The sequence below is a fragment of the Dipodomys ordii genome, unplaced genomic scaffold, assembly GCF_000151885.1.
Source record: "Dipodomys ordii isolate 6190 unplaced genomic scaffold, Dord_2.0 Scaffold44, whole genome shotgun sequence".
Taxonomy (NCBI): Eukaryota; Metazoa; Chordata; class Mammalia; order Rodentia; family Heteromyidae; genus Dipodomys; species Dipodomys ordii.
This window is the reverse complement of record NW_012267260.1, coordinates 5,024,312-5,038,038: the sequence shown is the minus strand read 5'-3', so window position 1 is coordinate 5,038,038 and position 13,727 is coordinate 5,024,312. Positions and strand designations below refer to the sequence as shown.

At 41.0% G+C, this 13,727-nt stretch overlaps 1 protein-coding gene across 1 annotated transcript in view; it reads right to left on the bottom strand.

Moving 5' to 3' along the window:
* Positions 1–9,431: 9,431 nt before the first annotated feature.
* Ptchd4 (patched domain containing 4) overlaps positions 9,432–13,727 on the bottom strand; it is a gene marked incomplete at its 5' end in the record, with an annotated part of 95,726 nt that continues 91,430 nt past the window's right edge. The window contains one exon of the mRNA XM_013019157.1: positions 9,432–11,065. Within this exon, the coding sequence (XP_012874611.1) occupies positions 9,432–11,065 (1,634 nt within the window). The remainder of the gene's footprint in view (positions 11,066–13,727) is intronic.

Sequence of the window (13,727 nt, the reverse complement as noted above, 5' to 3'; positions counted from 1 at the left end):
TTGTAGGTTGAGATTGCAAGATTGCAAATGAGAGAATAGAGTAATCATTTTCAACAAAAAGATGTCAAAGCATTCAATACAAATCCTAAAACTAGGATAGGTGAAGGGAGGTGGGGGTTGGGCGGTGAGAAGGTGGATCAAGGCGCACGTGATTCACAAACGGCTCTGGCGAAGGGCTTCTCCTTTGCACAACTACTTAACCTACTCTGTATTCCTTGCTCATTAACTAGAGTAGATCTGAATACTCGCAAGTTTGATGTGGTGTGAATGACGTAGCAGCGGTTACTGAACGCTCATGGTGAGGTTGTGCTGACATGCAGCTGGCAGCAGCAAACACAGGAGCTGCACTTCCCAAATGCCACTGCTACTCAGGAGCCCCTGTGGAACGCTGCTTGTGGTCTCCAGCTTCTGTGGCTCTCACATGCTGGGAAAAATGATGGCTGATGCGACCACAGGAAGACACAGAACGCAGGATGTCTTAGGGAGAATGCATTGGCGCCGGTTAAGATTTGCTTTCCACCTGAAGAAGTTACTGCAATTACTTTAAAAATAAGCATGTTGTAGAGATGCTTGTGGACTCAGAGACTCATCATAATATCTCTAAAAACTGTCCAGGAATTTAAAAAAATCTACTTAAAAGTAATCCCCTCTCTTAATGATGTCAGGATAACTGAAATAATGCTATTATGATATTTTGATGTCACTATTATTAAAATTTTAAAGCATAAAAGTAGTGTGAGAAGCTGGTAGAACTCCTCAAGGGGTAGAACTCCTGCATGGCAAGCAGGACGCCATCAGTTCAAACCTCCGTACCTGGCCTCACCCTAAATTAGAATTTGTGACTTAAGGATTAAAACTGTGTAGATTATGTTATACCACATTGTGATGACATGAGATAAATTTTAATTCTGGCCTAGCTGAATCTATCTCTGAAAATTCAGAAACCCAAATATTTCATTGAGGAGGGACAAATAAGTTGAATCTGATTATCTTCTCTGGGGGCATTAATATTAACAGTAAGATATGAAGAAGACTGGGTAAATCTAGGAAAAACCTAGTTTTTATAGCATTTGAGGCTGTGACCAAGAAAGAACTGTTAAAGGCAACTGACTCTGGGGACTACAGAGTCAAAACATAATGTCTTCTTCTATCATGTATACAAACTGTGCCTTATTAAGTCTAGTGAAACTGGATTTTTATGGTTTCTGTTATTGAAATCCAAGGTTAAGATCCAAGGTGCATAACTTCACCTAGCAGCTTATGTAATAAAGATAAATATGATAACATTTTTCAAGTAGCTAAGATTTTATTATAATTTCTTTTAAGACTTTTACTTTTAGGCATTGCAGTAAAGAACTCTTAAGTAAAGCAATCCTGAGAAATTCCATTAAAATCATTATTCATCACTGCGTTCAAGTATGAAAATGATAATGAAATAACAAAATATTTGGAACATTATTTCCCTTGTGGTATGTTATTCACTTAGTAAGTGTGCATCTAATGATGAATCTTACTGTAATTAGAAAAATCTGATTTACAAGCTATTTTTTAATTATCAAGAATAAAGGGAATTTTGAAAATGGACCAGATTCAGGCAATTTGTAAACTTTGGAATGGTATTTTTGTTTTCTTCTTAGTAAGGTCTAAAATGTCTCCTTGAGTAGTCCTCTATTTTCAAGAAGGTATTTTCCTAGGAAATACCTTTTGGATATTATAACTTTTGTTGAAAGTTCTTCTTCCGGCTTTCTTCAGTGAGACAGCTCTAGTTGCCCTGGCATCTGATGATTTCATACTTGGTGTCATTTCTTAATTTCGTGGTAGAAGTTAGTGTTTGAGGCAGCCAAGAAACGGAACGGTGAGTTCCTGTTTTAGCACTGAACAGGATACAAAAATCGCTCAGTTTCTACGTTCATGCCTACAATTGTTAAGGCATGAGCGAATCGTTTTCTTCTCACTGATAAAATCACTTCCCAAGTGGCCTATCAGAGAACTTGAGCTGTAAATAGAGGCGATGGTTTCTATCGGAGACGTGGCATTCCAAATACTAGGAAGTTTGTCTCTTCATTTTTGCTAGGCTAACTAAGTGAGCAGACTGATTTTTTTCCTCAACAGGTAAGAAAGGAGGTGTTTCATTGAAGTTTGTGGTAGATTAGTTTCTTTTTGTGGTTCTAGGGTTCAAACTCAAGGCCTCATACTTACTTGGAAAGGACACCAGCACTTTAATCATGGCCCTAGCCCTGTTTGCTTTAGTTTACCTCATGCTTTTGCCCCAACTAGTTTCATTCAGTAAACCTCTTATAATCACCTCCCAAGGGATTACAGGCATGTGTCACCACTCAGGAGAAACTCTGACATAGCATCAGCCCAAGTGTTTTTAACCTGGGAAGCCTTCAAAACAAGATACTCCTATCTCTACTTACAGAGAAACATGACCACAGGCCAAAGTCAGCATCTCATGAGTTTTTGTGCTCTGGGATGTCTGTACAGAGACAGCCGACCAATGGTCCTGAGTGACGTCGTATTCATGGATATTACCTATTAATGAGAATGTCCAAGTGGGTCTGCACATCAGGACGTTCATTCTACACTAAGCCTGTCAAAATCTCCAAAGCAAAAGAGCATTGGGGAGGCTTGATTGAAAGAATTGTACTCATCAACTGATAGGCTGAATGGTAACCCTTTTGTACATCTACTTCAAGATAATAAAAACTACAATAATTGAACAAGGAGAGTTGATAAATACTGCTTTGAGGCTTTATGGTATTGCCATTTAGTCGAAAGCTGAATGCGGTCTCATCTTCAAATGTCTTTATGAGGTAGCTAGGAGAGATCCTTGCCCTTTTCAAGTGTGACAGATTTCCTACTTAAAAGCAAGAGAGTCTATTGCTGAAAAGCACGCATAATTATGAGGAAAGTATAATGAAGTTGTTGCTTAAACTCTGCCTAAACTTTCAATGTTTGTACTGGCAAGTCTACATTGTCATTTATCACTACCCCATGCTCTGTATGTCTGAGGAGAAAAGATGCTAGGTTTTCTTCATTCTATATCAAAGTAAGTATACCAGAAAATGCAAGAATATGACAAGCTTCTATCTGTTTTGTCAGTTGTGGTGATTGAACTCGGCCTGGACACTTTCCCTGAATTCTTTTTGTTCAAGACTAGCACTCTATCACTTTGAGCCTTAGTACCACTTCCAGTCTTCTGGTGATTAATTGGAGATAAGAGTCTCACGGGCTTTTCTGCCAGAGCTGGCTTAGAACCATAATCCTCAGATCTCAGCTTCCTGAGTAGCGAGGATTACAAGGCAAGAGCTACCAGCACCCAGCTACACTCTTCTATATTTTTCCTTCCAGCTCTATCAAAATGGCTACTTGTAACTAGCAAAGACACCAGATATAGTAATGCAAATGATTTCAGATTACAGGGAAAGATATTATCAGTCATCTTACACTTAAGATAACTTGAGTGCTCTTTAAATCTACCCATTGTGGAAAGTAACACATTCGTCTTAAACCCCACTGATCTTAATCCTGTCAGCCTATTCTAGCTATGTAAAGGGAATTCTTCACTGGAATCTTGCCAAAACATTAAAACACTTCTTTTTTAACTGGTGGGACAATTTTGTCCTGTGGACAATCGCTCTAATAAGACAAGAGGATGTTATGCCCAACCGTGAGCTGTCTGGGAAGCCAGAACCCAATTACAAACAACTTAGAAAAATCGAAGTTCAGGTGAGGACAAACAAGTTCCTCTTCCTATGCTCCTCATGTTTCTTTCAGATGGCAAAACTTAGTAATTAATTGTCTTAGGGAAAATTCAACTGGGAAAAATAGCAGAGATTGGCTTTCTATACTTTATAAAAGTGCAAAAATTAGCCGTGATTTTTATTTAGAAATACGTCACTGTATTAAAAAAATATATATCAGAGAGATCTTTCCAGCATAGAAGCTAAGCCTATTTTTTCTAAGTGTATTTTTTTAGGGATGCAGAAGGGTTAAGATCTGATTAATAAACTACACATTTATGCCACTGCTATTCATGTGGTCCTGGGTATTGCTCTCTTGGGACCGTTTTGCATTTCACAAGAAAAACAGGAAAATAAAAAAAAAAACCTGACCCAAACCATCATTTATTCTTTGTGTCTCTCCCTTTCCCATCCATATTGTTACTCACCCTTGTGAGCCTATGTATTGTTCTCTTGGAGTTGTTTAGCATTTCACAAGAGAGGTACAGAAAAACTGACCAAGACAATCAATTCACTTGCCCAAGCAGTATTAACATCGACCCTGGGAAAGAATGAGCCATGCTTTCATGGACGCTTACTTGAAACCTCTTCTCAAAACATTTCACTTTCACTCATGAAGGGGCTATGGCTCCAATTCATGCTTAGAAATCCAGATGCACCCTTCCAGTGGGATATATTTGCATATAACCAAGTTTAGTAGCAGTTATAAATCTATAGTTTTGAGGCACTATCTGATTCTCTGTGCTGTGTTTGAAACCGTAACATATAGGGAATTACTTTTCTTGTCTTGTGCAGATACCTTGATTTCTGACAGTTGGGCTTGTCTATCTGTCAACATTCTTCTAATCTAATTCCAAGTGTTGTCTAATCTGATGCTACCCAATTAAAAGACAGAAGATCACATCTTTCCATCCAACACGATGGTAGGTAAACCTGGGAACTTTAATCTAGAAATCAAAGAAATTCACTACTATCAGACCCACAGGAATCCCTTTATAGAGAGAAGCTTTGTTGTGTTCAGTTTTGAGACCTTTGTTTTCATTTTGGTCAATGTCATTACATGAGGGAAAAAGAGCAAACGAGTGTATATTTTCCCTACGTAAATCTGCCGATCACTGCTTACAAGCAGTTGGCATTAAGACCTGCACCACGGTGCTCATGCCAAGTTCTGTGTTTAGATGTCAGCGGACAAGATTTCAACATCTTATCAACTCAGCCACAGACAATGTTTTGAGACAATGTCATAAAATTTGTCTTGATTTTGCTTGCAGTCACAGAAAGAGCAAGACTTTTTTTTTATTTTTTAAGAGAATGAGGGATCTTCCTTTGAAAGAAATCAAAGGTCACACTTGAAAGTTCTTCCCAGTTCACATTTGAGGGAATTCTCAATGCTATGTTGTCAACACCAACAAAATAGACTGAACCCTGGGTTAGGAGGTTGAGCAAACCATTGAATTCTCTATTCCCCAGGGTCAAGCCCTAACTTCCATTTTCATGGTGCTCAATCTTCGGGTTCACTATGGTTTTAACAAACAGAGAATATGGATGTAGGCTTATTACTGACCAATATAAAATTCCCCAGGCCCTTTTCCTGGAAATGAGATTTTGCAGTGGACAGTCTAGAAGAAGCGGATGCTACACTGGGAAGACAATTTTGGAATTGTCTTCTCATAAGGATGGGACTTTCTGTGGACTTCAGGCCTTGAGACCAAAACCCACAAGGCATTTATGATGGGGATATGAGAATTTTAAGAAAAAGAGCATCAACCCTGAAAATAGTGTCTTTAATAATCTATGTACTATTTGTAAGAAGGCATGCATAGTGCCGTGCATTTATAACTATTTGGTCATAAAAATATGCGACTGTAGTTTATGATATTTACAGTCAACTTATAAAAATACATGTAGTTCTGAATGGAAATAGTCAATCTCTAGTTCTAACCACAAGTCTAGAAGGGTTAGCTCGATATGGTAAAGTGCAATGGATAATTACACAATGGACATGGCTCACGCACTGGAGCTCAACACACAGAAATGGTTTTGTGGAGAATTCATCACAATTCTTCCTTCCACAGTACCACATACAACCTGTGAATTTAGTCCTGTGGGAATAAATGGGAATCAAATGAGACATTCACATGATACAACCACAGAGGACAACAATTCTGTCATAAGATATTCATGCATAACCTTCAAAGAGGTGCAAGGTTACTGCAAAAATTCATGGCTGACATCTGCACACATCTCCATTAAAAGGACTTACACAGGGTGCAAGGTAGTCTGACGTGTCCTTCAACCACGGCAGTTAAGACTCGAGCTATTATTTCATTCTGTAATTTAGGTGAGTACCTCTTTGAAGCTTAGTGTTCTGGAAAGTGGGGTTTGTGATATTCTTTCTATTTCAAAGTCTGATTGGGGCTGGACGGGAGTGGAGGCGGGGACAAATTCCCATTCAAGGTTCAACAAAGATCAGGTAGGGCTTTCCAAACTTTAAAAGCTATCACCTTCAGAGGGGAAAGAAAGCCGGTAAATAAAATATTCCATAAATATGAAATATTTCCCACAATGTTCTTTTGTACCAAAATCACAGCAGACAAATTTCTAATTTGAAGCCATTTATGTTTCATAGATTGACAATACAGTTAGAATCAACGGGAGAGATCCACACAAGCCAGTGAGAGAGGGCAGGTGGGAGCTACCTGCAGGTCATGATCTCATATTTTCAGGTGCATCTTGCTACTCAGGAAAGGAATCTTAGAAATATCTGTTTCACAGTAAGATGCCACTCTGTTCAATTTTTCTGGGCTTAAATTGTTTCTGGAGTCTGAGTGAAGGCATTTTTATTTTGAGGGGAGGAGTGATTGCATTAACTCTTCCAGGACATGGAGTTCTATCTCTTTCAGTGAATTATTGCTATGGTTTATTAGAGAGTACCATGGTTTTTTGGAAAAGCTAATGTTCCTTCCAAAATGCCTTCTCCCCAGACAGTTGAACAATAACAAATTGGTGTTTGTCCCAGAAACTTTGAGGACATAATCAAAAAAGTTCTTTCCTCATTTGAATAGAGACCATGAAGTTGGAGAAAATCTATTTGAACCTCTCTGGTGATTTGGCCTCATGTGCCACGGTCCTCATATTCACTTTTGGCAACTGTCATGGCTTGTTCTTTCTTTTATAAACCGGCTGCCAATCTTCTTTGAATCTGGAAAGGTTTATGGTATTCAAGACTGAAACCAACCCCAATAGATCAGCTTTACAAAAAAAAAATAGGCACATGGATGGGGTATAATGCAGAATGGAAAGAATACAAAGAGAGCAAACTCTCTCAGCTGCTCACCTCCCATCTTTTTACAAGGTGCAACAGAATCCCATCTTCACAAATGACTGGTGATCTGTGAAAGAGGAATTCCCGCTCCCAAGTCCAAAACTCAAACTGAAACGCGGAACATTCACTTCAAAATATGAGATCATGCTCTCCAGGCTTATTAGTCTAACTATCAGTTCATCCTGGCATTAGCAGTTCATGAGGTAAAAGGCTAGGATTTCCTGTGACATGTCTGTACAAATACAGTGAAAAGAGTAAGTACCATGATGGCCAGCTCTTTTTTACCCTTTTGGATAGATATGGTTCTCAATCAGTACCACAGAGAAGATACGGTTCATTTCCACTAGAAAGGAAAGACCTTCAGGTAGGAGAAAACAAACTGTACTCAATAAAATGAATTGTTATCTGAACATTTTTCATTGTAAAGTCTGTTCTTCCTTTCTTAGTATTCTGGCAAACTATCCGCAAAAGTCCAATTATTTCACTGTTTCACTAATCTATCAACTTTATTTCAAAGAATGATAGCAAGAATGGAGTGGTTTGTGTGTCCTTTTTGAACCCGTCCAAGCTCAGGAGTTATTTTTGTTTTTTGCTTTGAGAGATACTCATATTATTCACTCAATCGAAGCAATAGAACCCAAGTGGATGGGCAACTGCAGTTTCCTTCAGCAGAAGGGGCTTCTAGCCAACTTTATAGTCACTGTATATTTGTTCTTTCCTACCTGGAAATAAATTGTGTTACTACGTGACACAGGCAATGACATTTTCTAGGAATTTTCCCCAACAAGAAACACAGCACTCATCCACACAAGCAGCCCACCACAGTCTGTTTGCTAGGAAACAGCTTTGAACCTCAAACAATGGAAACCGCTCTAACCCAAGAAGAATGCAGCAGCAGGCTCAGTTAGGAGCCACCTGCCGAGAGCTAGGAAATTACTTTCTGGGTAACAAGAACAATGATGTCACAAGAAGCTACGAAATTATATTGCCTAGGTTAGTGGGACCACAAGAGTAGGGTCAAGCCTGGGTAAATGCTCTACATCGTGAGTGTAAGGTACACACAAGGGTTGGCAGCGTGAGACTCCTTTCTTTGCATTAAGAACCATGTGCATTTACCTCTATTTCCCTTCACAAGTCACCCAGTGACTTTACCTTCATTTATGCTAATTATCTCTATCCAATAACAGTATATTTTCACCATCTGGAAAGAAGAATGATGTAATTGTGGAATACTTCAGTTCTCTCCTCCACCCTTTTCTCTCTCTCACACATACACACCTGTGTACCGTTCCACCCATGGGCGGTGAGCAGAAAGTGCTGATTTGCAGATGGATAAGCTCTCTGAAAGTAGCATATCAGCCCATTTAAATCTAGAGAACTATTAAAGGCCAAGGAAAAGCCATCTCAACTATTTAGCTGTAACATGAGGTTTTAAACATTGTTCAGAGGGAATTAACTCAAATGCCTTTTGTGGTTTTTGCTAGGTCATCCAAAGTTAGAGTCTCAATAATGAACAATGTAATATGTAGAACCTAATGGATTTGGATTTAAAATTCTGTTTATTTTGCTTGTCCCACAGCTAAGGAACCATCCTGCTGCCTGGACAGTTGAGTTGATTCTGAACGGCCACTGATGGCTACACAGGTTTTGAATGGCCACTGATGAGCTTATACACTTGGCTAAAGCAGATGTGACTTTCTAGAGAAAAGTTCAGACGATCTGCAAGCATATGCTTTCCTTAACACAGGCCTTCATGTAGAGTGAAGACACATTGACATGTATGTGTGTATAACCATAGACACACACATGCACACATAAAATGGATCAGGAAGTCCTTTGGTTTAGATGGGATTAAATATGCACTTCCCAAATGCATAGGTTTCCTTTGAACCAAGCTGTTTAAACAACAACAAATAAACAAACATGAAAAGTGATATGGCGATTTAAAAATTTCCCATGTCATCTTCCCCATTCAGAGACCTCATTTTCCCTCATTTCCATTTCTCCCCAAGCATTTCCTCTTTAAAAGGAGTTGGATCTTTAGGCCTTCTACATGACCACTTCATTGATTGATTGATTGATTGATTCCTTGGAAGAGCTCTAAAATCGCCTTGAGAAATTTAACTTGCATGGGAGAACAAGAATGGGACTTCCCTCCCCCTTTTCCTCTTCCTACTTTTTCCTCCCACACAAGAAGCAGACCCTGGGACGTGTGTCGAGGAATGCACTCTTGATCTGACTTGCCTGGGTATCTCCGGCCAGCCCAAGCAGTTGACGTCTGGACTTTGTTCGTCCTGCATCGTTGTGCAACATTGGGAAAGAAAAATAAATAAATAAATAAATCCATCTGCCTACACCTTTCATACCGTGGTGACGTGATCAGGGTTCTCTTGAACTTCTATGCACTCGATTTCCTCTCTCTCCTTTCGTTTGGCACGTTTCTTTTTCTTGTGGTGCTTCTTGGAAGGAGGGAAAAAGGTTAGGAACACAGGTAAAATAACAAAACAGTGCAGGAGTGTGCAAGCCCCGGTGAGCAGCAAGCATTTGAACAGTGTGAAGGTCAGGTTCGAAGGCACGAAGAGGAGAGGGACCAACCCAATAAGAAAAGAAGTGATATTCTGCAAAATGGCTGTCCCGTGCTCTTGCAGGGAGCTCTTTATACATTGTGTTCGGGTGTGCTCGGTGGCGAGTACAAAGGTATACAGCAAGGGTGCACAGTGGTCGATGGCGAAATTTAAAGTGTAGATAAGGCACAGAATAGAGATGCAATCCAGATCGACGTTCCACAGTGTCATCAGGCCCAGGACCCCCAGCTCAATTGAGGTGACGCTAAGGATTAGCCACAAGTTCCCCAGAGGGTGGATGACCAGGAAGAAAGTCAGGACCAACACCAGGAGGACGCCGAAGCCCGCGATCAGGACAGGCACGACGACCGACAAGCTGTAGTGGTCCATGAACACGAAGGAGGGGTTAAACACGATGAAGCGGATGCTCTTGGACAGGGACAGGGGCCTCAGCTTCTCGAGCACTTCGATGACCTCCTTCTGCTTGTCCCTGCTCGTCTTGGCCACCAGGTACAGACGGGAAGCGATGATGTCGTGCTCATCCCCGGCCTTGGAGAAGATGATGTCGTTGCGGAAGTGCTGGAACTCGGGCTTCTTCAGAAAGGAGCCCTGCAGGACTCGGATGAAGTCGCTCTTGTTGTGGGCGCTGATGTTGCTGGCCTTCAGGAACTGGTAGTACTGCTCCACCCAGGACACGGCCGTGAAGCCGCTGCAGAGCCGGCGCAGGTCCTCCTGCACGCCGCTGTTCCAGTAGGCCAGAGGCTCGTACACGTAGAAGCCGATCACCGGGCTGTAGTTGCTGAAGTACTTCTGCTGGACCGAGGCGTAGGAGACGCTGGGGGAGTCACTGGCCAGGAGGTTGATAATGTTGGCCCCGTCCCTGATCTGCAGGCACCCCATGAAGGAGAAGGAGGCGTAGATGAGATAGAGGATGACCACGAAGGGCTTCACGTAGATGTTGGTGATCCACTCGTTGTAGTGCTCCCGGAGGAAGTGCTGCAGGAAGTGGTGCTGGTAGGGGTTGGCCTCGTGGTGAGGGGCCTGCTGGTGGCCGTCGCTCATCACTGCCTGGAACCACACAGGCTTGCGCTCCAGGTACTCTGCAGAAGGGATCTTGCAGCAGAAGATGCTGTGGTAGCGATTCTGCTCCAGCTGCCCGGCGAAGACCAGGCAGGAGCCGAAGAAGGAGAAGATGTAGAAGTAGTTCAACAGGATGGACACACACATGTTCTGGCAGAACACCTTCACCGCCTCGATGTTGGTGAACGGGCTGGTCCCCAGCCCGAAGGTGATGAGGTACAGGCAGCTGGTCATGGTGTAGGTGACCATCACATTGGAGTAGGTGTCGGCCACCCTGTCTTTGAAGGGCAGACTCTCTTTGGTCCTCCGCCAGCCAGACAGAAGCTCAAACACGCCTTTAGTTCCGTGACCTGTGGTTGAAACAAACAAAGAAACAAGAAACAAAAAAGAGAAAGTTGGTGTTTATTCCTCTCTGGGGCTCGAGTGACTGGCTTTAGAGACGCTGCGGTGGATGAGCACTGTGCTCTCCGCTTCCTCGTGGCGTGGTCTCCCCACCACCGCCTGGAAATCTGACTTACACACAAGATATTTCGGGTCCCCCCTCTCCCCCCACCCCGTTTTCACTTTCAGCAAAGACTCCTATTGGCATTTTGGGCGAAGCCTGAAGGCTCTATCGTCTGTTCTACCCCCTGACGAGTTGTAGACATCTGTTACATTCTCACATGGTATTTCTCCCCTGCACACGTATCGAGTTCCCGAATGAATCACTCTTCTGCGGAGAGCAGACACTGTGACTGCCCTGCACACCACCTGCAATGGCTCCCGACGTGGTCCCATGATCCATCACCTCCTAGTTCTTAACCCCTGTTTCAGACTGATTCCAATGCGGATCCAGATGACGTTAAATGCCTGAAAAATGGCCTCAAGTTGACGTCATAATGTTGACAATCTGCTTGTTGGCCAAATAGCTGAAAAACCCAATCCATACAGATTTAATTAAATGACATTGGATGCAAGTCAAAAAAAAACAAAACACCAAACAAACCAATCTTTCAGGTCACACAAAAGACAGGGCAAGATTTTCAGGACAAGAATCAAAGCAGTAACCACCTTTGGGCTCTTCAACTTGCACTGACGTGAAGTGGGTGAGTGAATGACTGCTTTACCCCACTTAAGTGGATGAATTATACTTGTCTTCCCACTTCTGGACACCTTTGGATCAAGGGTAATTAGGTGGAAGGTTTATTCCACCAATGTTTCTTAAACACTCACTATGTGCTAGGCTCCTGTTAGCTACTGAGCTGTTCTGTTCAGGGATCTGACAGCTCTCACGGTCTAACATAGCAGCTGGGAAAGCAAAGGCATTACACCTATGTGTAATTTCTTTTTCTTTCTTCACGTTCCTGACTTGTATGTAGTCAATTCTCACCCAGTGTTAATTTTTGGGTGACACTGGACTCTGACCTCAAGCACGTCACCCTTCTGAAGCATGTGTTTTACCACGTGAATCACACACCCAGCATGCATGGTTACTTTCTGAGTGAATGGAAACCTTCACACATTACTTAACAGCTTTGCAGGCATAACCGTTCTAACCAGGAATCTTCTTCTTTCTTTGTGAATGGATACAAGCTGTGCTTGGGATATTCTCCAAGAAATCTATTAGACAATGGTGCAGCTCAAAGACACAAAGTAACTCAGTTCATACAATCCAGGAAAATATACCTTGTTTGGTATATAGATATTGGAGTTCTGGATTGCATTTCCAATTCACGGAACACAGTAAAACCACCTTATTCGGGGATTTATTACGTATGATCTCAGTCAGTATCCCATTAGCATCACTGGTGTTTTCTTCGCTGTATGATCTGCTGAGTTTTCCCCCTGCCCTTAATTTTGGGAAAGGCTGCCTACCTGAAAGCAAAATGTGCCTAACAGCAAAGTGAAAGTCAACATATTTAAGCGATAAAGCGATAAAGTTTAATTAAAGTGATAAATTAAATTAGCGGAAATTGGGTACTAGGGGAAAAAGAGTGAAACATCTGTAGTATGAGTTATGAACTCTCTGCACCCTGAGCATTTGTACATTTTCCTCAAAGACTATCTCTCTGGATATACCTTAGATGCCAAGAATCTACCCTCACACTCTTTAACAAAGATATTGAATAGCTGCAGTCACTTGAAATTTTCACTTCTAGGAGAGTTCTTGAATTGATCCACTCAATGCCTGTTCTTTTTAAATTTTACTTGAGATTTGGATGTACATAATTAAAAACTTTATTTTCCAGCCTGCTTTTTAACAAGGGGTCTTGTGTGTGACATAACACTGGACAATGAATGTAATTAATTGTCAGGCATCTAGGGATGTTTATTTAAAAACCACAAGACACATTGTCCTAAATGGTATTGTTGAGTCACTAATAATAACCCTCATCTGGCTTCCATGGAATTCTTTTTTTTTCTTTTCTTTTCTAAGAAAATGGAATCTCCATTTGGCAAGCCAATCTAAGTAAAACTTTCATCTGTGATTGAATCTATTCCTGATGAACAGGGTTTTGTAGGTTAGTTGACATTTAAAGAAATGTCATTTATGAATATCTAAGATTCTTGTTTTATAATCAATTTAATGTTAGTTTAGACTCAAGCATATGTGATGCCAATTTTTTATTTTAAAGACACATTGGCCTTAGGGAATTGTAAATTTTTAGTTGCTACAGCAGGAACATAGGTATTTAAGTTCTTACCATGAATGTAAAACCTATTGATAGTCCAAATTTGTCTTTTCTGGCTATTTAGTCAGGAAATATAAAAATAACCTAACAACTAGAAAAGGTTAAGATAATTACATTTGGCTAAAAGGCATTTTTTAAGGCAATGATCTATTCTTTCCTGTATTCGGTTACAGGCTTGGCATATGTATATTGAATGAAGTTTAATAAAAAAAACACTAGATATTCATTCATGTCTTTCTCAAGATGCTTTGATCAAACAGATTGTCTCTCTCATTATCTTGTCAAAAGTAAAACATTAAAATAATGGGTAAGGTAATTGAAAGAATCCTTTAATTAGAGC